The following is a 24,804-nucleotide window of genomic DNA, read 5'->3' as shown; positions in this document are numbered from 1 at the left end:
ATTGCTATTTGAATGAAATTTCTGCAAATGGATGTGAGGCACATTTAAGATAATTGGCTTTGGTTTCCATTTGTTAGGTTGTTCCGACAGCCAGTCTCCCCCATTTATTTTTTTTTTATCTTTTTTTGTGATAAGTTTTTTTCAGGATCATGTTAGTATTAGTGAATTCGTTACAACCAGATGTCTTGCTTGGTGGGTCTGTGTATCCATTTAATGATAATTGTGGCATTGAGGATTTAACTATATAAATTTACTTGATTAAACATTTTCAAATCAGGGTATAACAAGAGACTCGTTCCCCCTCATTCCCCCTACATAATGTTCCTGGTGTCTGGCAGGGGAATGAAACTCTAACAGAATTTAAATAGACCTCATAGGGCTGTGGGTTGAGTAGCAAAGAAAGAAGCAGCAGGATGTAGGTGGTGGCCTCAGATTCTCTGGGTTCTGTATCTGGCCAAACTCTGCATCTGGTATTTCCCCGGAAATGTGGTGCCAATGTCATACAATGCCACATCTGTTTTCAACAAATGTTTAAGCACCAAGTTCTTAAATTTCTGGCATGGAAACCTGGCATCCAGTATTTCCAAAAATAGGTTTGAGATTTCAGCAAATTTGGGGTTAACAAACCCTTCTTTAATTTTCCCGGTTAGGAATCAAACTTTTATTTTGCTCTTCCGCTGTGTAGTTTCAAAATGTAGTTTTAACCAGGTTCTGTTGCTACAAATTCATACAAATAACCCATTTCAGCATCTTGGTAAATACTTACCATTCATTCTAAACCGAGTATATACACTATAGAATCATTGGTGTGAATAATTTCAGTCCTTATAAATAAAATGGAGATACTTTTATTGAAGACAGATTCTGGGTTTAGAACTCATAAATGAAAGAATTGTCTGTTTGTATTAGACCCTTCAGTTATGTGGCACTCAGTTTTTACAACCGTGCTGTAGAAGGTAGATATTACTGTGTTTTTATAAATGAGGAAGCTGAGGTCTAGATAAAGTAAATAGCTTGGTAGTAGTCGGACAGCCAGTAAATGGCTTAGCCAGGATTCTCCCCCACGTCTGACTCCCAGTGCCAACACGGTGCTGACCACCCTTGCAGGTTGTCCAAATCTGTTCGCCAAGCAGTGCCATTGTTACAGTAGTGCTGATGGAGGGATTCATGCTTTCTGAGATCCCACATTCTGTGATAGCAAGTTAAATGTAAGATATTGTTCAGAATCTGTTTTTAGCTTTTTGCTTTCTATGGTAATATTCTACCCGCTGAATTTTCATGCTCCTGTTTTTTTCTATCCAGCTTATAGCGTTTTAAGTGTTGAAAAGTGTGGCTTCTCCCTGACGTGCCTCTTTTTCAAAATGAGACTATTACTGACAATCAGATTGTAGTTAAAGGGTAATTTATTTTTTAACATTTGCCTTCCACCCCATTTTTATTTTTTTCCACCCCATTTTAAAAAATTTATATATGCTTGCTAGTTACCTTAAATATGTGTTTTCTTGTAATTAACTTTTTCATAGATAATATGTTCACTTGGTTTCAAATCCAAGAGGTAGAAACTAACAAGAATGGTAACAGTAGCTAACTAGGTCTGTGTAGCACTCATTGCCTGCCTGGTGTTCTTCTAAGCACATTTAATGTGTTGATTTAATCCTCCCCACCCTGAAGAAGTGTCCGTACTACTGTTCTCCCCATCCTGCAAATGAGTGAACTGAAGCCAGAGAGGTGTACCTTATCAAGCTAGTCTGGGTTTTGTCAGTGATCTGGTCAAGTTTCACTTCCTTTGGAAAGTCTAGTAGCCTTAACGATTTCAAATGATTTTTGTATAATCACTGCATGCCTTTTCTTGTGCTCTACAGAAGGCAGAAGGAATTGTTGATATCCTGGTATTTAAATATTGCAGACTCATCCTGTCTAGATTCTGCAGCTGGTTCTGCTGTCTGATTCAGTTTTTCTCAACATAGGCTGCATATGGGAATCACGGGGTTGTAGTTTTGCTTTTTAACTGGAGATTCTTAAACTCTGCTTTCCGCTTCAGGGGATAAGAATCTCAGGGTTGGAGGGAGCATTGAGGAATTAGATATATTCTTAGTATGTTCCTAAATACAGTCTGAAAACGTGGCTTAATGTCACCACAAATATTTTTAATAAGAAACACAGTTGTTTCATATTTAAAAGCTCTGAAGAGCACGGACATTTATTTTGTTCCTCTGCTGTACATGTTACAGTCCATTTGTACCAATGAATTCAGAAGATACTCTAATTACTCAAAACCATATGGCCATGGCCAGCAACTGATAAATGGGTTACAGTTTTCTTCCAGGCTAAAAAAAATCATTTTTGCCTTGCTCGAAAGAAATTTGGGGTCTAGAGCCCACCCTCACTTATTTTTTCACAGAAATTGCAGCTTTATATGTAGACATTTCACAACTTGCTTGTAGAAATGAGGGGCTACCACTTCAGGCCTGAGCCTGGATAAGGTTCATCAGTATCCATAAAACATTGTTACTCTTGCCATTTGCTAGTCTGATGGATTGAGTAGGTATCTCTGTCCTTCCTAACACAGAGTACCTGCAAGCCGGGCACTCATCAGAGAATATAACTTGGCATAGAAGGTAACAGTGCATATCCAGCTCTTGTCAGGTCTCCATTATGGATAACTGTTGGAAGGACATGCAGTCTGTTCTAGAGTTACTACTGTATCAAGTCGGGCCATCAGATAGCTGTTTTTGAAATATCCAACCTTGCCTGACGTACGGTAGCTACACTTGTGGTGAGCATAGCACAATTTATAGGATTGTGGAATCACTGTTTGCACACTCAAAACTAATGTTACATTGTGAACTACAACTAAAAAAAAAAAACAAAAACCCATAAAAACAACACAAGAAAACCCCCTGCTTTATTTCTTCATTTATAAAAGAGCTTGAGTGTCCAGTCACTTGCTTTGGAAGTTTCTCCAACAATTGTTATCCAGCAAGAACACTGATATGGACAATTGAGAATTTTTTTTTTTTAATTGTAGTAAGTAAGTACAACACTGAACCTATTTGATTCTCCTTGTCCATATAGATCACATTAAGTATTGATTTATAGGTGAGTTTGCCATACGAATTGGAAGTATATTACATTTTTCTGATTATTTTGTAACACTTAGCATGTTGGTGCATCTTCTTTTATATTATTGACTCTCAGTTTCTGGCTTGTTTCTCCTAACATAACAAGCTATTTGTACTTTCATAGGAAAAAAAATCAAATTAATGATACATTTTATAAATGCGTCATTTCCTTATTCTAACTTAACATGTTAAAAATATGAAGAGAGGCTTTTCTGCAATTTATGAATGAAAACTCTGGATACTTTTACAAGTGGGGGAGATTTGTTACTATTTTATTTCACTTAATTTATTAGGAATGCTTCAGTATCAAATGACAAAAACCCAAAGGATCGCTTAAATTGATAGGGGTTTGTTTTAACAAATCTCTTGGTGTAGGCAGCAGAGAGCTGATGCCACCAGGGAACAAGGTTCTTCCTACCTTTTTTTCTCATTCTGGCATCCTTAGGTACAAGAATTTGTCCTCAGGCTTTTCATTTCGAGGATTCTAACAGCTTCTGTGCTCCTAGATGTTATTTTCTAAGAAGATGGAATGGCGAGGGGTTAAAGTCTTTCTTCTTCCAAGATTTATTCCCTCCCCCCAACTCCCACCTCAGGAATTTTTTATATTTTATTGACCAAAACTAAGGCATATGACCCATTCTAGCTTGCAAGGGAGTTGGGAAAATAGTACTTTTACTTTTAGCCTGTTGAGAGAAGTCCTGTGAACTTTCACAGTCTCTGCCAGAAGTATTCTTACTGAAAATGAACCAATATTTTTTGTAGCCTGTCTTTAGTATGGCTACTTTTTCTAGTCAATTTGAATTTCGGAATTTAGAGCACATTTAATCTGAACCTGTTTACATGGGTAAATCTTTTGAAGTAGAGAATAACTATATTTTTAAAGTGTTGAGATTATTTGATAAATCAAATTCCCAAACCCTTATGATTAGATAACAATATTTCAAACTTTAATGCTTTTAGAAGGTAGACCTTGTAGCCTTTTGTACAGTTTCTAATTTTGGTGGGACAAACTGAACAGAGGGGCTATAGGTATTGAACAAATGGCACTTTTCATACCAAAATTGCATTAAAAGAGCTTAAGAATTTAATTGAGGGAATAGGAAAGTAATAAAATATTGGGAATGAAATAAAATTATAAAATAAGTAATGCTTTTGTTTGAGAGTAAATGAGAAAAATAATGTGACAGAGCAGAGGTCACATCACAGAGTAAAACAAAGAATAATCAGCTTGGGTTTCAGTCACTTTCTGCCACATACAACTAGCTGCACTTTCTAAGTGACTTTCATCTCTTTGGGCCTCAGTTTTTCCTACTTTCTTATAAGTAGTAATTATAGCAGCCTCACAGTGTCATTTGACTCCCCTACTTAGAAATTGCTAGGCACATGCCAAGGGCTAGTTAACTCTTAGTTTCCTTTACTGAATAGATAAGGATGAAAAAGTGCCTAACTTAGAAAAGCAAGCATGTACTGTTCACAGTCTGTGTCCTAGTCAGCTTAACATTTCATGTGAAAGAAGTCTGTACTTGATCAGTAGCCCGGCTCTCCAGCTTGCAATGGCACTGGGTTAGCGTGGATCGGAGTGCCTACCTAAAATAAGAAAACCACTGTCAATCCATTTTTAATGACTTACTTAATTCTACATGTATATGTGTAGTAAAATTTAGTAGTATATAATGGATTTTAAAGAATATAATTGTACTTGCAAAATCCATATTTTTGTTTCTTTATAATGTTGTTACATATTTTTTTCTCCCAACTAGGATTTTAAGAGTGGACTTGGTATTACCATAATTCCTATGAATGTAGCAAATGTAAAGCAAGTGGACCGAACTGTAAAACAGTCTTTTGAAATAATCACTCCCTACAGGAGTTTTAGGTAAGCTATATTTAAACTTTTGTGTTTGTGTTATTCCAAGAAAGCTTGGGCGATCTACTTTTACATTGCTAGTGGTGGTTTTATTTCTTATAGATCACATAATAAAATCATGTTCATTGTTTTCTATATTATCTAATTTATTAACCGGTATGTGAAAACACCTCATGAAAGTGACTTGAATTATCACACAACCTGCAAAGTTACTAATTTCATGAGATTTGGGACGTTTCTTTTTTTAATACCTTTTTTTCTTAGTATGCTTGATAAATATATTAATTTTTTATCAACAAGTATATGAAAAATTCCTTCACATTTTGAAGGAATGAGAGTACTACATTGTCTTTAAGCTGTATTTTTATTTACCTTCTTTTAGCCTACCCAGATGTAGTCTTCCTTTAAAATCAATTCCTGATTACAGTTGCTCCATAATGATTTCCTAAAAGGAGCTCCTGATTGAAATAATGCTGATGGATCTCGTGGTACTTATTGATCAAATATTTTAACAGTTTATTATATGTTTTGTGTTACGGTAATCTAGTAATTACTTCATATGACAATGAAAAAGAAAACTTCAAGTTCCTAATATGTTTTAATAATCTATAATGACTCCATAGCTTTGGTACACAGAAGAGGCATTAAGTCAGTATCTGTGAGTTCACCCACATTAATTCATTTGTTACAAATAATCAGGATATCACAGGGTAGTATGCGGGTCAGAGACCTTTGAAGGACGAACAATTACTTAGCAATTTCAAAAATACTCCCAAGTCTGATGTTCCATTTCATCTGTCAGATGTGTCTGCTGGCTCAAATTTTGATGAAAAAATAATCACCTAAAGAATAACAAACTTCATTTTCACATAGGCAGATTCAAGCCTCAACTGAAAATGTAGGCATTGGCTGAGCTCTTTTTACTCATAGTATTTCTGACACAAAATATGTGGTGGGCTTTTTCCTCACACCAACCAATTCTCCATGCCTCCAGATCCCAACCGGGTGTTGGGATTCAGTCCTATTCCGACAGCAGCTACTTGGCGTGAGCATTAGACCCCACAAGTTTAAGGGTTCCATTCCACAAAGCTGCCTTCAATTCAGACTCCAGTCACAAGTACTGGGTCCTCAGCTTACCCATGCTTTGTTCTAACTTGGCTGCAAATTGGGATTCCCAAGACCCCAACTCCCCAGGTTCACTAATTCGTGAGAATGGCTTGTCAGAACTCAGGAGAGCAGTTTAATTAATTATTGCCAGTTTATTAGAAAGAATGCATCTCAGGAACATCCACATGGGAGAGCCACACAAACAAGGTACAGAACTTCCATGCCTTCTCTGGGTACATCACTCTTTCAACACTTTAATGCATTCATCAGCCCGGAAGCTTTCTGAATCCTGTTGTTCAGGGGTTATTATGGGGTGGGGGGGTGTTTCATTCTGTAGGCATGATTGATTAAATCCTTTGTCTTTGTTGATTAACTCAATTGCTAGCACCTCTCCCATCCCTAGAGGTTGGGGGGTGGGGGGGCTGGAAGTTCCAACCCTCTAATCACATCTTGGTCTTTGTGGTGGCCAGCTCCCATCCTAAAGCTATTAAGTCCGCCAGCCACAAATTATCTCACAAGCATACAAAAGGCAGTTGTCACTCCAAGAGTTTTAGAATCTGTGTACCAGTAACCCAGGTGCAAAGACCATTGTGCCATATTGGCCGTGACCAATCTCTACGTAAAAGTGGAAACCACAAAGAAGTTTATGAATATTATGCTGATGATGGCAACATAAAGTGCTTCAGAAAATATCCATTGTAGGCCTCTCAGTTTCCTTATGGATTATTTGGAATATGTTAGTCATCTGTTATTTTCATTATATTTCAAAACATTTTCATCTTCAAACAGAAAACATTAATGTGAAACATTTTGCGGGTCATTGGCCAAGTTTGGAGCACTGTAGCACATTTCCTGACACATTGCAGATACTCACTAAACATTTCTTGGAGTGAACCCATGGTTAATGTTTTATCCTTTTACTCAGGTATCCAATAAACACTAAAAATTAGGATAAATCAGAACATGGCTAAAAATGAGTTAGAATTCCGTTAGAATAGTAATCATTTGAAACTTTTTTGATTTCTCAGTTTCTTAAAGCCATCTGGACATTCTTCTAATTAGAAAAGAAAATCTATTTTTAAGACTGAAAAAATCAAAATTTCTGGTGGGTGTTTTTGATAATTTAGTTTCAGACTATCATGGCATACTTTCTTGGCAAAATAATCCAATAGTCCTGAAAGTCTGAAACTCAGCCAGTATCTCATTGATTATTATATAACCACTGCTTAGGAAACATGGCCTCTCATTTAAGCTCTTGACCTAACAAGGCAATTTTTATATCCTGGTCAGAAAAATGTACATATTAATTTTGGTTCAAGATATGTAAACAAATTCATAAACAATGTGGGATGTTAAAGGAAAAAAATGGATTTTTAAATTAGATGATTTTTAACAGAAAAGACTATTCAGCTGCCTGGGAGGCATATTTTTCAACTGCTGTTTAATTTGTGAGTGAAATGAATATGCAAACTGAACACACCACTTAATTGGCCTTTACAAGAGAGATCGATAACGCAGAAACATTAATTGTTTCAGCTTTACAGCCGAGTCTGAAAAAGAGAAACAAGAGTGGATTGAAGCTGTGCAGCAATCGATAGCAGAAACTCTCTCTGATTATGAGGTAGCTGAGAAGATTTGGTTCAACGAGTCCAACAGGAGCTGTGCCGATTGTAAAGCCCCGGACCCTGACTGGGCATCCATCAATCTCTGTGTTGTCATCTGTAAGAAGTGTGCAGGTAATTAGTGATAAGTTATGCTCAGCACTGTTTGGTAGCAGATTGGCACTCATGAATGCTCTTTATTGTCATACGCAATGTGTCCCAGCCAACAGTTGTGAAAAATAAAAACGGAGGAGGCTTTTACATTTCAATTAAATTTAGAAATGTCTTATAGTTCTAAGTCATTCTCTTATGAATGACTTAGACGTAAAAATTGATTTTTTAAGCATGTAATCATTTTGTGTGCCTCCTGGTCTATGTGTGCATATTAAAAAGACAGTGTTGAAATTTTTAGATTTTAAGGTGAGTGTGTTCCAGAATGCACCCTGAACATACCTGCATCTTTGCATGATTTGCCCACTTTCCCCCAATCATATTTTGTAAGATGTGTATTTCATATCAAGGTCATTCTGAGCTCTAAACTTGGTACAGCAGATCCTATATCTCCTCTAATGAGAGTGTTTATCTAGAAGCATTTCCAAAGAGTATTCAGGTTTCTGACAGTAACCAGTACTATGACTGGTTATCTTATTGTGACTTTACAGCTTATAGACCATCTGACAGCTCAGTGTATTTGGGGGTTCATAGTTGTTCCAGTGAGTGGAGGGAATGGACTCCAGCTTAGCTGTGTGGTCATAGAGGTCTTGGAAAAACTTAGTCATATCCTAAACTTTATGTCAGCATCCTAGCTTTACCAGGTACTACGCTGGTCCTGGGAATTAAAAAAATGTATAAGAGATTGATATTGCAGTAGAATTACAGTTCATTGCAGTAGAATATGATAATGGCAAGACCGGAGTTGGGCACAGGTTTCATTGAGAGAATACGGAGGAGGAGCACTACCTCAGAGGAAAGGCTAGGACAGTTTCTTCAATCCTTAATACTTTCCAAGAGTTCTGTGCTTCCACAGTTCTTAACAAAACTAGATTTTCTCAGGAGCTAATTAACATCAATGGCAACAAGAAAAAGCATCAGCTAATCCCCCTCTACTTTGTATTTCGTCCCAAGCTTTTTTCCTCTCCAGTCTCATTGGAAGAGAGCCTTTGTGTTGTCCGAGGCTATTGTTTCTACTCATGTCTTCTGCTTCTTTCTTCTCTTCTCACGATCCTCACCTCATCGCTTATTCCTTCTCTGTAATTATTCAACCATGGTTTCTTTTGTTTCGCATATATACTAATGCATGTCTGTCTGTTGACACTAGCTTCCTGAAAACTTCCCGTTTCCCTGTATGTATCATTCTGTCTCTTTTCTCTTCACAGACAGGGTACTTTCAAGAGTAGAATTCTGCACAGATTTCCTTCATTTCTTTAACTTCCTTGTTTTTCTTCATCCTATGATCAGTTTTCTCTTCTCTGTAGTCCAGTAAAAATGTTTTCACCATGTGTCCCTCTCCGTTTCTGTGTGGTCCGTTCCTATCTTTATTGTCTTCTCTGCAGTATTTGGCACTTCAGTATTTGACCAGTGTGTCTCTCTGTGACTTCCCATCCTCCCTTACCTTCCAAAATACCATTTTCTCTGTGTGTTCTTAATACTCTGGTCATCCTTTTTCAGGTTACTTTTCCTTTGCCTGGTCCTGAAATTCATGTGTTCCTTTGGGTTACATCCTCAGTTCTCTTTCATTCCAGTGTTCCTGGTTCATGTTATTTATCATTTTAAGTTCAGCACTCACTTATGAGTGGACAGTTCTCACCATGTTGGACATTGTACTTGTGGGTCTACCTACTGGACTCTTTTCTTGGATGTGCCCAAGATACTTCAAAAACAGCATGTGAAAAATGAAGCTCTCATTGCTGCCCGGCTCATTACATAAAACTGAACATTCTCATTTATTCTAAATCTTGGTCAGAAGCAATACTGTCTACCCCACATTCAAGCCTAAAACCTGAGAGACCCTCTTGACCCTTCCCCTCTCTTAAAGCCAACCAAGTCTCAGCAGTTTTTATCGCCTCAGGATTTCTGAATCTGCCCTCCCTTTTGTTGCTCCTCCTGCTTGTCTCAACTCAGATTCTTTTTTTTTTTTTTTTTTTTGCCTCCGAGACTCCAGGGGTTCTTTCCAGTTCTACCTGTTTTCAGTGTTGCCTTTAGTTGGTCTTTATAAATGCAAACCTATGCATATTTCTGCCATTGGGATTTTAAGACTTTGTGCTCTAAGTAGTTACCATTTTAAAGGAGGAAAGGACCCTCTTACCTAATGTAGAGAGAGGAATGAACTTTCAGGCTCATAGGCAAAAAATCATTAAGATAGGGACAGTGTCTTGAATACCTTATTCTCTCCTCAGCCTAGAAAGCCTGAGACACATTCCTGGGTGCCCAGTAATGACTGAATGATGATTACACAGCATAACTGAATCGATTGTAATAGAATGCTGGGCTCTTATTCTCTTTTAGGCATATAAGTAGAATAAAGAATCCACTTCATATTTTTAGATACATGTTTATTAGAGTTGTTGCTAGTTTTTTTTTTTAACAGTAAAAGGATATCTATATTTACATACATGGAATTTAAACAAACCTATTATAAAGGTTTTCAGTAACCTCTAATTGCTAGTTAATTACCAAGTGATGAATATACACACGTACATATTGGTATACATATATACCTAGTTTTAAAACTGTAGTTTTATACCACTACAGGGTAGTGATGAAGATGACTACTGTTATCTTCATTGTGGTTGGGATTTCTGTATAATTATCACCACTACTTTTAATGCTATTGGCATTAGGAAATTAGATATTGATGTGTTTTAAGTTGAAAAGGTATATACACGCACACATACATGAATGCGTACACATATTTTTTTAAAAGATAAAATACATTTACATACAAATTGAAATAGAAATGCAATTGTGTCTTGACTTCAGGACAACATAGATCTTTAGGACCAAAAGATTCCAAGGTTAGAAGTCTAAAAATGGATGCCAGCATTTGGAGCAATGAACTCATTGAGGTAAGTCCAGTCTAACTGTGGATGTGGTTAGCAGGGATCAGGTGGTAGTTAGCAGTGGAGTGGCATGAATTACTTTAGGAGCTCTTTGATAAAGTTCTCACCACACTGTAAAAATGTCTTATAACCTGTTTGGTAGTAGTAGCTTCCTACTTCAACTTTTAGAATGCTTCTTAGATGAGATAGTTATTTTAAAAATATAAAATACAAGGAATTTAGTAGTAATAGCTACTTTTAAAGGCTTGACAGCATTTTTTTTTTTAAGCCAGAATTTCTTTTTAATCCAGCATGGATAAAATATTAGAAAGTGAATGAAAACATTTGGCAAAATTTTCTATTCTTTCTCTTAGCCATTCTCTGTCGTTAACTGCACCATGTCTGACTTTCTGTCTCCAGTTTCCATTTTCTTCTTGGATTTCAGTAACCCTCTCAACCACGTTACTCCACCTACTAGGCCATTTTAAATGAATCTGTCTCTATGTGACCTTCAAAAAATAATAATGCTTTTGCTGCAGTTTGGGTCACTTGCAGTTTCTTTTCTAGCTTATCTTGTATCATTACTAAAAGCAATGAGGCTGTATTTAAAATAGAAATAATATCTGCTTTCATACTCCATCTTCCTGAAAGATGTGGGTTTTTCATGTGTTTATGCATATTTTATACTAAGTTATTTTTTTGGGCGGGGGAATATGCACATGGGGGCAGGGAAGGGGCAGATAGAGACAGAGAATCTTAAGTAGGCTCTATGCTCAGTGTGGAGCCCTATGTGGTACTCGGTCTCATGACCCTGAGATCATGACCTGAGCCAAAATCAAGAGTTGGATGCTTAACTGACTGAGCCACCCACGTACCCCCTAAGTTATATTTTAATCTGTAAATCAGGTTTTTGTAAATTCAAATACATTTTATGAACTCATATTGTTTTATAACTTTCTGACAATTTAGCTCTTTATTGTCATTGGAAACAAAAGAGCAAATGACTTTTGGGCTGGTAATCTTCAAAAAGATGAAGAATTACATATGGATTCACCCGTAGAAAAGAGAAAAACCTTTATCACTCAGAAGTACAAAGAAGGAAGATTCAGAAAGACCCTACTGGCATCTCTCACCAAAGAAGAATTAAACAAGGTATCAAAAAATATATAACAATAGACATTGATCTTGATGTCTTTTGAAACATGGGTCGGGGATTTTGAAAAGAATTTTAAAAAGTCCTTTACTGTTTGATAAAAGTATTGTTTAATGTTATTTTATTTCCATTTGTGAGATTGTAGTATTGATTTTACCACTGTTTTACTTAAGAATTCATTATCAATAGTGAATAAATTCTTTGTCCATAACATGAGTTTCCAGCTAACTTGGGCCTCCTCCAATATTCTGAGAACTGTGACAACTTTCCTATTTTAGGGACAGGACACTAAGCGTAACTTCAGCTTGTACATTGCTGACAATGTGTCACCAAAATAAACATCATTTACTCAGTGTATTGTTACAAGCGATGCTTTGCTTAGTGCTATTGACCCCAAGTGGTGTTTACCTTTGGCTGAGTGATTCCAGACCTTCTGGTCCCTGTTTTTTGCTGCCCACTTGTTCTTTACCCTTTTGGCAAAGGATATGGTAAGCATCCTGCCTGATTTCTTTTTTGAAATTGCTGCTTCAATTTCTTATGTGTTAGGAGGCTCGTCCATGTAGAGATATTTAATACATGTACTTTTATATGCCTGTTGTTTTTGTGCTTAGAGACTATGTTCTTTCATGGTTCCCAGTTTTTTAGTATGCTTTTAGTGGCATTTTTATGGATAAAAATCCTCAAGTAAGTAGCATTATGCTGAACATTTTAGAAAATAAATAAAGGCCTTTTTCATCCTTCTGTAGAAATTACAAGATCATACAATTGATTTACATTTCTATTGGATTAGTTCCCCTAAACTAAGTTTTTAGTCTTTGTACATCCTTGGTGATGGTAAAGTGAGGCCACTGAATGATTTTAAAGCAATGACACATAAAATATGAAGGATTCAGAATGGGCAGCTAAGGTAGAGGAGAGAGGGGGTGATGGTATGGGGATGGTGTTTGGGAACTATTTATATAGGTTATTACTGAGATACTTTGTTTTGGGTGGTCTTTTCATTGGTGTTAAATACATTATTAAAATTGACCAGTTATACCAGACATACATGGAATAATAACAACAGGGTACATAAGCCAAGGATTTTGATTAATTTTGTGCACCAGAGGTCTAAAATACGTATGTAAATAAGTAAGTTGTAGATTTGGGGAAATAATTGGTGAAATTAGAGAACCAGGGCATAGCTTCCTCTAATGGTCTCTTTCTTTTTGATAGTGATGGGTATCTTATTATCAGGTATACTAATGTCCACAAATAAAGTGCTGTCTGCCACACCACACAGTTTCCATTAGATAAGTTTTACATTAATTACTAGCAATTGAATTATTCTAAGAATATTATAGAGAAGTCTACCCATTGAGATTTATTTCTACAGTGGGCTTCTTAAAAATGGTACTCTTAATGTCAGCAAATAATTTTTACAAAAAATACATTTTATTGAATAGACATATTTTTAATTGAGATATAATTTACCTACAACATTGTATAAGTTTATTCAACCTGTTGATTTGGTACATTTATATATTGCGGTATGATTGCCCCTGTAGCTATGTCACATAATTATTGTATTGTATCACATAATTATCATTTCTTTTTTATAGTGAGAACATTTAAGGTCTAGTCTCTGAGCAGTTTTGAGGTAAATAATACAGTATTTTTTTTTTTTTAAAGATTTTCTTTATTAGTGAGAGAGAGAGCACAAGAGGGGGAGGGTCAGAGGGAGAAGCAGACTCCCCGCTGAGCAGGGAGCCTGATGCAGGGCTTGATCCTGGGGCTCCAGGATCATGACCTGAGCTGAAAGCAGTCGCTCAACCAACTGAACCACCCAGGCACCCTGTAAATAACACAGTATTATTGATTATAGCTACTGTGCTGTTCATTAGATCTTCAGAACTTACTTATCTTCTAGTTGTAAGTTTGTACCCTTAAACATCTCCCTAACCCCCAGACACCCTGTGGTAACCACATTCTAATCTGTGTTCCTATGAGTTTGGCTTTTTTAGGTTCTACATATAAGTGATATATAGTATTTATCTTTCTCTGGCTAATCTCATTGAACATTATGCCTTCAGGTTCCATCCTTGTCCCAAATGGCAGGATTTCCTTATGCCTCATGGCTGAATAGTATTTGTGTGTGTGTGTATGTGTGTGTGTGTGTGTGTGTGTGTGTGTGTGTGTGTGTGTGTGTGTGTGTACACACCATATCATTATTCATTCATCTGTTGATGGATACTTAGGTTGTTTCCATATATTGGCTATTGTGAATAATGTTCTAATAGACATGAGATTGTAGATCTAATACCATTCTAATAGGTGTGAGATAATCTTTCATTGTGGTTTCCCCAATGAATAATGTTGAATATCTTTTCATGTAACTGTTGACCATTTGGATGTCTTGGAAAAATGTCTGTTCAGTTTCTCTGCCCATTTTTTAATTGGATTGTTTTTGAGCTGGTGAGTTCTTTATTTAGATATTAACTCCTTATGTGATGTATGGTTTGCAAATATTTACTCCCATTCTGTAGGTTTGCCTTTGCATTTTGTTGATTTTTCTTCAGATGTGAAGCAGCTTTTTAGTTTGACAGAGTCCCGCTTATTGATCTTTTTCTTTTGTTGCTTGTGCTTCTGGTGTTGTCTCCAAGAAGTCACTGTCAAGACCAATTTCAAGGAGCTTTTTCTTGTGTTTTCTTCTAGGAATTTTAAGGTATCAGGTCTTATGTTTAAGTCTTTAATCTCTTTTGAGTACATTTTTGTGAATGGTATAAGATAAGGCTCCAATTTCATTTTTCTGTATGTGATTATCCAGTTTCCCAACACTGTTTGTTGAAGAGACTACCTTTTTTCCATTCTGTGTTCATAGTGGATGGATATTTATTGCACACTTACAAGTTCTGAGTTCTTTTTTAGGTTCTGGGGATACGATTGTAGTAAAACGTAAATGTGCTTCTTTTATTCATGAGAGTTGTAGTCAAGTAAGGGAGACTAACCGTGAATGGCCGGAGTCCAGTAAATGGACCATAACAAATACCTTGTGCTGTGAAGGAAAACAGTAGTGGGAGATGGAAGAATAAGAGGAAATACATGTGATTAAATGTGGGAGGGCAGTCAAAGGCTATTGCAGTGGACGGGATGTTAGCTGGTATCTTTTCCAACACTCTCAGGTTGCAGATGAGGTAAACTAAGACTCAGGCAGGTGAAGGGATTGCCTACGATCACCTAGCAAATCAGTACAAAGTCAGGTATAGGTCGGGCTGTTTGATTCCGATGCAAAGGAAATTCTGTAGGTCAGCTAGACCATGGTAGGAAAGGTAAGTACGTTTTTTAACAGTTGACCATCCAGGGCTGGAACTGTGAATACATCATGGGACTTCTTGGCTGTCCACTCTGAGCTGCCTATTGGGATATTTAATGAGCAATTATTCTGAAGTTTCATTGTAGTGGGTAAATTAACCAGTGATCTATCTGGGTGCACCATGTCAAGGAGGAGGTGAAAGGGTGAGTCGGGGGCTAAAAAATCAGATAGAATCAGGGTGCTGAAATCACAGGGTTTGGAAGCACATGGGAAGCCAGTAAAGTGAGGAAGGAGAAAGAGGATGAGGAGAGATGTAAAGGCAGCTTATTACTTCGAGGTAACAACAAAAGCAGCAACAACACAGTTAGGTCCTGGCAGTTGCTAGTGTTTGTACGATGATGTATAACATAAGTCAGTGTTTTATTACCCCCTGCTTGCCGTTCCTCCTCCCCACCCATACCCCACGCAAAAGGAAAGATACTGGATCTGTTTTGCACTCATCTTTCAAATTCCCAAAGCACAACAATACTTTAAAAAATTATGTATATATGTTAGGTTGAAAAATACATACATACAACATTTATATGACAAAACATTTAACAGATACTTCTTTATTACATTTTACATGTTTTGCATTTTCTGAGCACCCAGCCATTATCCTAGTACATAAGCATAAAAAATGTCTTCCTAAGCAACTGGAAGGTTGGAACATCACAGCAACGGAACAAGGAATTAAAACTTGGAGGTCTTAGGTTGTAATTTAAATTCATACAAAGCAGACCTTTTGAGCCTGGTGCTTAATTCAGGACATACTTATTATTAGCTTTTTAGGTTAAAAGAGAAATACACACTTCATCTTACAAATGGCTTGACAGACTTTCACGCATTTTAATAGCTAGAATTGTATTTCCTTCCCTTAAAAGGTGTATTTTCTTTTAACAACCAGGCTCTGTGTACTGCTGTCGTGAAACCAGATGTTCTAGAAACAATGGCTTTGCTGTTCAGCGGAGCGGATGTTATGTGTGCAACTGGAGACCCTGTGCATAGCACCCCCTACCTGCTGGCCAAGAAGGCTGGACAGAGTCTGCAGATGGAATTTCTCTACCATAACAAATTCTCCGGTCAGTCCCTGTCCCTACATTAGCCTGGTCTCTTCTGATATATCCCCAAAAGGACTGAAGTACAAATCTGCATATTTCTCAAATAAGAAAAACCATCAGAAGGAAGACAAGGGTGATTATTGAAAAGATAGAAGATGCTTAAAACCATGTTTTGTTTCGTTTCAAGGAAATTGTTTAGGAAATCTTTTATATTTCTTTAATCTTACAAAGATTAAAACAGTTAATCCTACCTAATCATTTTCACCAAAATTAATTCTGATTTTCATATGTGAATAATAAACATAACAAGTGCTTATTTGCAAATTCTGTGCAACGTGAAATAAATACCTGTGTATTTATTCTGTGGTGAATTTGAAGTAACTTCTAGCTAAAAACTCACATATTCATAAGCAAAAGGAAAGTATTCACATTTTAGATTTCAAATTATTATTTCTGTATTTTTTTCCAGATTTCCCTCAACATGACATTCACTCTGAAGGTGGATTAAGTCAAGAGTCCTCTCAGTCCACGTTCCTTTGTGACTTTTTGTATCAGTCTCCTTCTGCTGCTTCTAAACTCTCTTCAGAGAAAAAACTGCTTGAAGGTATCTTTTCAGCTTCTTTCCGACTTTGTTATCTGATAAAACTTTATTTCATTATCAAAACAATTATGTTTAACTTTTCATTTTTTTCCCTTAAGATGTTAGATTTGATCTGGCAATAGAGAAATATTTTTTGAGGATTTATAAATGCTTCAAGGCACAGATACTATTTCATGCACTGCAGCAGGGATTTACCACTGGGTTGGAATGCTGTGTGAATTCTCAGCAGAATTCACTGATGTCTCTTTACGGCCAGCCAACTCTGTTTCAGGATTTAAGGGTTATTCCAAAGAAATGTGAAACTCAGCCCCTTCCCTTAGGGACAAACACCCTAACTGGGGAGATAATAGAGATAAATGTCAACACATAGGCAGAACTGACAAGTTTTCAGTATATATTCTATCGGCATACTAAGGGATATGAAGTAGTTTGGTTTGTTCTGATTATAAGCCTACGTGCGTGTGAGTAGAATACAGCTTAAGCATGGTTTCAAAAAAATGATGGGAATTAATTCAACAACCTATTCCAGGTTTGGGGAATCATCTGAGCAGTCACGGTAGGTATTTATCCATCTCCGCATCTAGCTCCTTGTGTCAAGCGTGTGCTAAGCATTAGGAATTACAAAAATGAATAAGACGCAGGTCTCATGTTCAATACATATGAACTGATGTGGGAAATATAGGCAGAAAAATATAATGAGATCTGTCTTAATGGAACAAAGAGAATTTTAAGAGAGATTAAGCTGTACAGGCCAACTGGTGGTGGGTGTTTAGAGACTCAGGAGCCTAGTATTAATTCCCTAGGTGGTATAATCCAGCTGTACTACTCTGTCAAAGGAACAATAGGATGAAAAACTCACTTTAGAGTGTTAATCCTGATCTTTGTGCATTTAAAGTGATTATTTCAGTATAAATGCTTTATATCCAAAGAAATGATATCCCTAAGTAGAATTATATTGGGATCAGCCCTACTTTATTAGATTTTCCAGAAAATAGTAGCTGTCCTTTAGTGAAGAGGTACTATGTGTAAAGCATTGCTTTAGGTACTTTATGTACATTAATTGTAATTCTCATAATGAAAAATGGAGGAGCTCAGCAATGAACAGAATTTTACATCTGATTTGTGTTATGATTGTTATTGTAACACTTTGGTCTTGGTCAAAGTGTTATGCTGGGTGGCATTTTGAATTTGGATGTTTTTGGTTCTTTCAGCAATTGGTTATTAAATGTCTTCCTGCACTCAAACTAATAAAAATGACAAATTTTATAGAGATCTTCTCGAAATCTATTGCCCTTCAGTATTTAACCCTTAGGTAGTCAGAAGCTGGTCAGAAATGGGGAGGGAGTACCTGAATAATCTGTGAATTGGCTATAGTAATTATTAAAATAATTCTAGGCAGTTAATGCACTTGTAAATAAGTTTACAAGTTTTCTAAAATATTTCTTCTGAATAGTAGGAGATCTTAGACCCATCCTTCAAATCACTTATAAAAAGATAGGGAATTTGAAATATGAGATTTTCTTTCTAAAACTAAAGTGTCTCATAAGCACTTTGTGGCTAAAAATAAGCTTTCATTTATTTTTGGCAAAAATAAAAAACATTGTGCTTATAATATTTATAGACTTAACTGTTTTAATATTTCCTTGAAATAGATTGCTTTTCTTAATCACTTGGGGAATAAATTATGTTTTAAACTTCTAACTAAATCATTCTTTCCCCTTATTTTTTATAAATTAAGTGTGGATTTTTTTTTGTTAAATTTTATTTCCAAAATTAAAAACTGGTGCATTCTTTGTAATTTCATTGGGGATGTTTTCTCATTTTGGAACATCCTGTTTTAAGTCATATGAAATTAAGCTTTTGCACTTTGGCTGTGTAGCACACCAGAAATGATTTCATTGGAAAATAATCTCCTGGTCATGTATTCTTTGATGGTCTTCATTTCTTCCATCCAGTTTGTCAGCAACTTCTATCATTTCAAACTCAAAATGGATCTTGAATCAGTTGGCTCCTCTCCATCTTCACTAATAGAATCCTAGCCCAGCCACCATCACGTCCTACCTGGGCTGCAACACCCCCCGTAATTTGTCTCCCAATAACTAACCTACCTTCCTTCCAAACCATTCTCCAAAGGCAGATTTAATGATCATTAAAAATGCAAATCAGATCTTGTATTTTCATTGTTTGAGTATATTCATCAGTTCCCCATGACAATATACCCCTGTTCCTTAGGGTGACCGAAGACAACCTCCTGTCCCTTCCCTCTTCATCTCACATTATTCCTCCCTGCACTCACAGGCCTGGCCCCCCACTGTTTTCCTCTCCATTTCTGCAACATGTCATGTTCTTTTCTGCTCTTCTGGACTTGTACAATTGCTGTTCATTTTGCCAGGAGGGCGCTTCCCCAGTTTGGCTTTTTTCTCATTTTTCAGGCATCAGTTTAGTGCTACTGTGGTATGCTGTTACTGGTAGCTCTTTCCTTTCATGGGGTTCTTCTTATTTCCATCATAGCATTTATTGCATGAAGATGATCCCTCCTTTATTGGTCTCTCTCTCTCTCTCTCTCTCTCTCGTGAAACCTCAATGAGACATTAGCATTTGCTGGCTTATTCAAGATTATCAAATCTTTGGTGCCTAAAATAGTGTCAACACAACAGTAGTCATGTGTATATATTTGTTGAATAAGTGACCGTTTCTCTTATCAAGTTATTACTGGTGTAAAAGCAAAACAAATGGACAAATAAACAAAGAAAACCAGAAACAAAATCATAAATAGAACAAACCAGTGGTTGCTAAAGGGGAGGGGGTTGGGGAGGATGGGCAAAGTAGGTGAAGGGGATTAAAAGGTACAGGCTTCCAATTGTGCAATAATTAAGTCGTGGGGCTGCAAGCTACAGCATAGGGAAGGTAGTAATATTGTAACAATCTTGTATAATGACAGGTAGTGGCCGATGATGACTATACACTGCACAACGTATAGAATTATCAAATCACTGTTGTATACCTGAAAGGGATGTTGTACAGCTAGAAGCAATATAACACTGTATGTCAGCTAGACTCCAATTAAAAAATTATGTAATTGCTGATGCAGAACATTTTGTTCAGAAAGTGTCTGCTTAAAAGTGAAGAAAGAGTAGAACTGCCAAGAAACAAAGTTCTGTTTTTTTGTTGTTGTTGTTTCTCAAGATGCCGTAGTGTTGTTACTGCTGTTGAGCACCAGCGTTATGGAAACAAATGAATTATTTGGAAAGATTTAGAGATGAAAGTGTGTGTGTTGCCTTTGCCCCTGACTGGCCATCCGCGCTTGTCAGGACAGCCAGGGAGCGAGATGATTAAACAGGAAGAAGAAAGTCAAAATAAAATGCATGCAGTCCTTCAGAGAGTTCCAAGAGGCTTCAAATTGTCAGTTCAGGTTTTCAGGATTCGAAGTTCTTCTAGCCTCAGGTTATGAAGACTGATCTGTATTTTTCTTTTTCTTTTTCTTTTTTTTTTCTTCTCAATTTAGTGTTCATGAAAAGAAAGATTGATAGCTTGTGTTAAACCTAAGTATAGAGCTGAATAATAGCGTCCTGGTTTTGTTTCCTGTTTTCTCCCCTCAACCATATTTTTTCCCCCTTGGTGTCTTACCGTGATTTGTTGACACGGTGTTTGAGTTTTTAAAAAGAAAGTGGTTGATATGGTTTGCTAGAAACTCTGTATCGTCTGTTTACATAAATTAGCATTGAGGAATTTTGAAGATCTTTTGTTCTATCAGTGCCTAGCTTGTATAGTCTAAAAATGTTTGAGGCTAAACCACATTTATTTTAAATGAAAAGAATTCCTTGTGTGTATTCCTGTTTTCAGTGAATGCTGAATACCATCAGTTTAGGAAATCCTTCATCAGGAAACAACCTCATGGTTTCAAAAAAGAATAGTTTGCCTTCCCTGTCTTGGAGTTACTGTGCACATGTGTATTAGAAGCTATGACCTCGGGGCACCTGGGTGGCTCAGTTGGTTAAGCGTCTGCCTTCGGCTCAGGTCATGATCCCAGGGTCCTGGGATTGAGTCCCTCATTGGGCTCTCTGTTCAGCGGGGAGCCTGCTTCTCCCTCTCCCTCTGCCCTCTCTCACCCCCACTCGTGATCTCCCTCTCTCTGTCAAATAAATAAAAAATTTTTTTTTAAGATTTAATTTATTTGTCAGAGAGAGAGAGCACAAGCAGGGGGAGCCGCTAGCAGGCAGAGGGAGAAGCAGGCTCCCCGCCGAGCAAGGAGCCCAATGCGGGACTCGATCCCAGGACCCCAGGATCATGACCCGAGCCCAAGGCAGAAGCTTAACCAATTGAGCCACCCAGGTGTCCCAATAAATAAAATCTTAAAAAAAAAACAAAACTATGACCTCTAATCTCTCTAATATGTTTTAAAAATGGACATGCATGCTTCAAATGTGTAACAGGCGCAGAGAGGCAGTATTGTTAAGTAGTCAAGAGGATTGGTTCCCAGACTTGGCCGCCTGGGTTCTACTCTCTGCTCTGGTTTCTAAGTACGTGTGTGATCTTGGAGAAGTCAGGTAACCATTCTGTGCCTGTGGACGGGGTACAAGGGAGGGATGTGTGGTAGAACTGACCTAGTAGGGTTTTTCTGAGGATTCAGTGAGTTGATGTTTGTAAGATGTGTAGAAGAGTGCATGGCACGTAAATGCAATGATGAGGGGATGAGAAGCAGAAGTAGCAGCAGGGGTCTATCTGTAGTCATAGCTGTTTCTGATTTCCTGTTAGCCTCTGAGTTTAGGCGTATCCTCCAGGTGGTAGCTGACACCCAGTGTCCCCAGCAGTAGCATCCATGTCATTGCATAGTAGTGTTCGAGTAGCTCACCACTGGAGTCCTTTCTTGTGTTTGAGCAAATTCCAGTAATGTTTTTCTTCCCTGATCTAAATATCAAGATTGAATAGAAACAATGAACAACCTCTCCAGCCACTCCAACCGCCATACACACCAGCTCTTGTCAAACAAACAGCTTGTGTCCTGAGAGTTACCCTCTGTGGCCCCAGTTTTATTTCTGGTGGACATCTTCTGGTAATTGGTTAACGGTAAGACTTCCTCTGTAGCAGAGTATATGTTCTCAAAGTCAGAGTTGGGAGAGCATATCTGAATTGGGCTAAGCAGACCGATGTAATCCGACATAAGCTCTTCATTGCTTCCCAAATGAAGAGGAATGCCAGGGTTTCCTATCACAGCTTTGTTATTATAAATCCTCAAAGGTGATATCTGTGCCTGCCTAGTCTGACCACTTCTGGCCCATTTCCACCTACTAAAAAAAAAAAAAGAAAAGAAAAAAAGGCAAATCAAGATTTATAGTGATGATAATGCTTTAGGACTAAATCCCCTCAAGCTCATATTTCTAACCGAAAGTGAGTTCGTACTCACCTTTTTAAAGGATCTGTCATTTGTTTCCCATTAGAATTTACAGAATTAGATTCTGCATTTACATTTATTTTGTGCATTATGCATTTGGCACTTTTTGTTTAAGACCTTCCAATGACTCCCACTTGTCTGCCGAGAAAGGCACAAACTCCTGAACACCTGTCACATAAGACTCCTGGGGCCTGGCCTCTGCTTTGGGTCTGTGGTCTTCTCTCCTATTTGCTAACTTCATGTATAATCTGGTTCTCTGGCCAAATCAATTTTTGGCAGTTTCCCCTTTCCTTGACTTTTCTCACAGTGTTTTTTTCCCAGAATTATGGAGTGGTTATAGCTCGAAATGTACTTTTCACTACTTTAATGTCTTTTCAGTTATAAATAACTATTTTGAAAGCTGTGTTTTTCTGTGAAATGGTTTATCATTCTAGTCTGAGGATGGCTTCCTTCCATGAGTGCTTCCAGCCCCTAAAGGCACCCCTGCCCCACCATGGTTATTATTCCAGACACATCTCCTCTTGGATTGGACTGCAGAATGTTTGAGTACAGGGGGTGGGATTCCTAACTGTGCAAGTCATTATCTACGTACTCAGTAAATGCATTTTTTTTGCATTATTCTTTATGAGGATTATCCTCTTACATCTGAGTACATTGTTTTGAAGTTGTTTTATAACTCCAGTTGGTTGGTACTTTGACTTTTCCTTGGGTTATATCTCAGAAGTCTACAATATTCATTTAAAAATTATGGCCTTTCATGATTTTCATATAACCGTGCAGAGTACACACTGTGACTCAGGATTTGAGGGTCCTGGGTGTTCAGTATATGACATTTCAGTAAGCATTGATTGGGTCTCTGTGAGCATTCCTCTGCCATTTCTGATTCAGCTTTTCATTTGGCAGTTACTCGGAATACAGTGATCCTAAGTTCTCAGGATTTTGGCATTTTAAGTGTTTCTCCTCTTGATGGTTTTTGAGGCTAAACACCTCATCTTGTTTTCTTCTTTTTTTTTTTTTAAGAATTTATTTATTTAATTGACAGAGAGAGTGTGAGAGGGAACACAAGCAGGCGGAGTGGGAGAGGGAGTAGCAGGCTTCTGGCAGAGCAGGGAGCCCGATGCAGGGCTTGATCCCAGAACTCTGGGATCATGACCTGAGCCGAAGGCAGTCGCTTAACCACCTGAGCCACCCAGGCGCCCCTTGTTTTCTTTTCTTCTTTACCACCCTACCTGTGATAAAGGGAAATTTAAAGAGTACCGTAACCTATAGTTTCTTTTAACTTTTTGTTTTTAATTGTGTTATAATTTCAGACTTATAGAAAAGTTGTAAGCATGGTATGAAGAATTCTCGTATACCCTTTACCCAGACTTCCCAAATATTAATATCTTACATTCAGTTTATCCTCTTTCTTCCTGTGTATGTGTGCGTATGTACACACGATCAGGTATATGTGTGTATATATTTTTAGAATTACTTTAAGTTGCAGACTTCTACCTTTTTTTACCCTTAAGTAATCCATTGTGTATTTCTTAAAAAGGACTTTCCCTGAAATAACCATGCTACAGTGATCACGATCAAGTAATTATCTGATGTACAGATTTTATTCATTACATCTATATGTATAAACCTTATTTATTAGTCTTAATATCTGTAGATCTAATGTATATTTTAAATGCAACATTATAGGTTGCTTGTATAATTTAATTCTTGGCAATAACTTACAATTTGAGAGTCTGTACAATTTCTAGAGTCCACAAATAGGATGGCAGGATGATAGTTCAAAAATAATTATTTTTTATCTTGAGACTGAAAATTTCAAATAGTTTCTTCTTCCCAGCTTTCCTTTTTTTAAAAAAATTGAGTTTTTTACCTCACTTATTCAGAGAGTTATTTGGCAAACTATAGACCTTGAATTACATCATTAAAACTTACAGAAAATAGCATGTTTCAGAATTCAATTTTCATGTTAGTGTCTTTCACTAGGAAATATATGGGATGATTTTTGGGATTTTTCTCAATTCACAAAGCTCATTGTTTTAGTTTTTTAAAGTCAGAATTAAAAGGAAGTGATAAAGATTAGTAATGGCAATGCAAAGACATTGTATAAAATCACAAGGTATTCATCCCTTTCATTTGAACTCTTTTGCATTTATGTTTTTGTTGTCTAAGGTTCAGTTGGGCAAAAACTAAATGCAAGGAGTGACATGGGTACTTTTGGAATGTATAATAATGTAAAACCCACTAGAAGAGCAAAGTAGATAAATACATGCTTTATATTTGTATATAATTTCCAGAATTCATTAGGAGCAGAACAAGCCTGAATAGACCTGTTTCCAAAATGACGCTTTCTTCCCAGCCCCCCAGTCTTCCATTAGACTCCACTCTAGCAAATAAGCATTGTGTCTTTTTAGAAAGGACCCAAAATTTTATTTTCAAAATTAAAAGGGAACAGCCTTTAGGAAGTAGTTTCTGATTTCCACTATTAAGTCTCAATTCAGTTGTAGCAATCAATAACTTCTCCTCCCCCATAT

At 37.0% G+C, this 24,804-nt stretch overlaps 1 protein-coding gene across 6 annotated transcripts in view; it reads left to right on the top strand.

Annotated features, from left to right (window-relative positions):
- ARAP2 (ArfGAP with RhoGAP domain, ankyrin repeat and PH domain 2) overlaps positions 1–24,804 on the top strand; it is a 181,962-nt gene that overhangs the window by 63,535 nt on the left and 93,623 nt on the right. For all 6 annotated transcript variants that reach the window (XM_027598583.2, XM_027598582.2, XM_027598585.2 and 3 more), the window contains 6 exons: positions 4,883–4,998; positions 7,633–7,832; positions 10,677–10,762; positions 11,705–11,887; positions 16,127–16,301; positions 16,750–16,884. In XM_027598583.2, coding sequence (XP_027454384.1) covers positions 4,883–4,998; positions 7,633–7,832; positions 10,677–10,762; positions 11,705–11,887; positions 16,127–16,301; positions 16,750–16,884 — 895 coding nt within the window. The remainder of the gene's footprint in view (positions 1–4,882; positions 4,999–7,632; positions 7,833–10,676; positions 10,763–11,704; positions 11,888–16,126; positions 16,302–16,749; positions 16,885–24,804) is intronic.

This window comes from Zalophus californianus, chromosome 2 (assembly GCF_009762305.2).
Source record: "Zalophus californianus isolate mZalCal1 chromosome 2, mZalCal1.pri.v2, whole genome shotgun sequence".
NCBI classification, from domain to species: domain Eukaryota; kingdom Metazoa; phylum Chordata; class Mammalia; order Carnivora; family Otariidae; genus Zalophus; species Zalophus californianus.
Note: the sequence above shows the minus strand (reverse complement) of the source record. Positions and strands in the feature narration are given on the sequence as shown.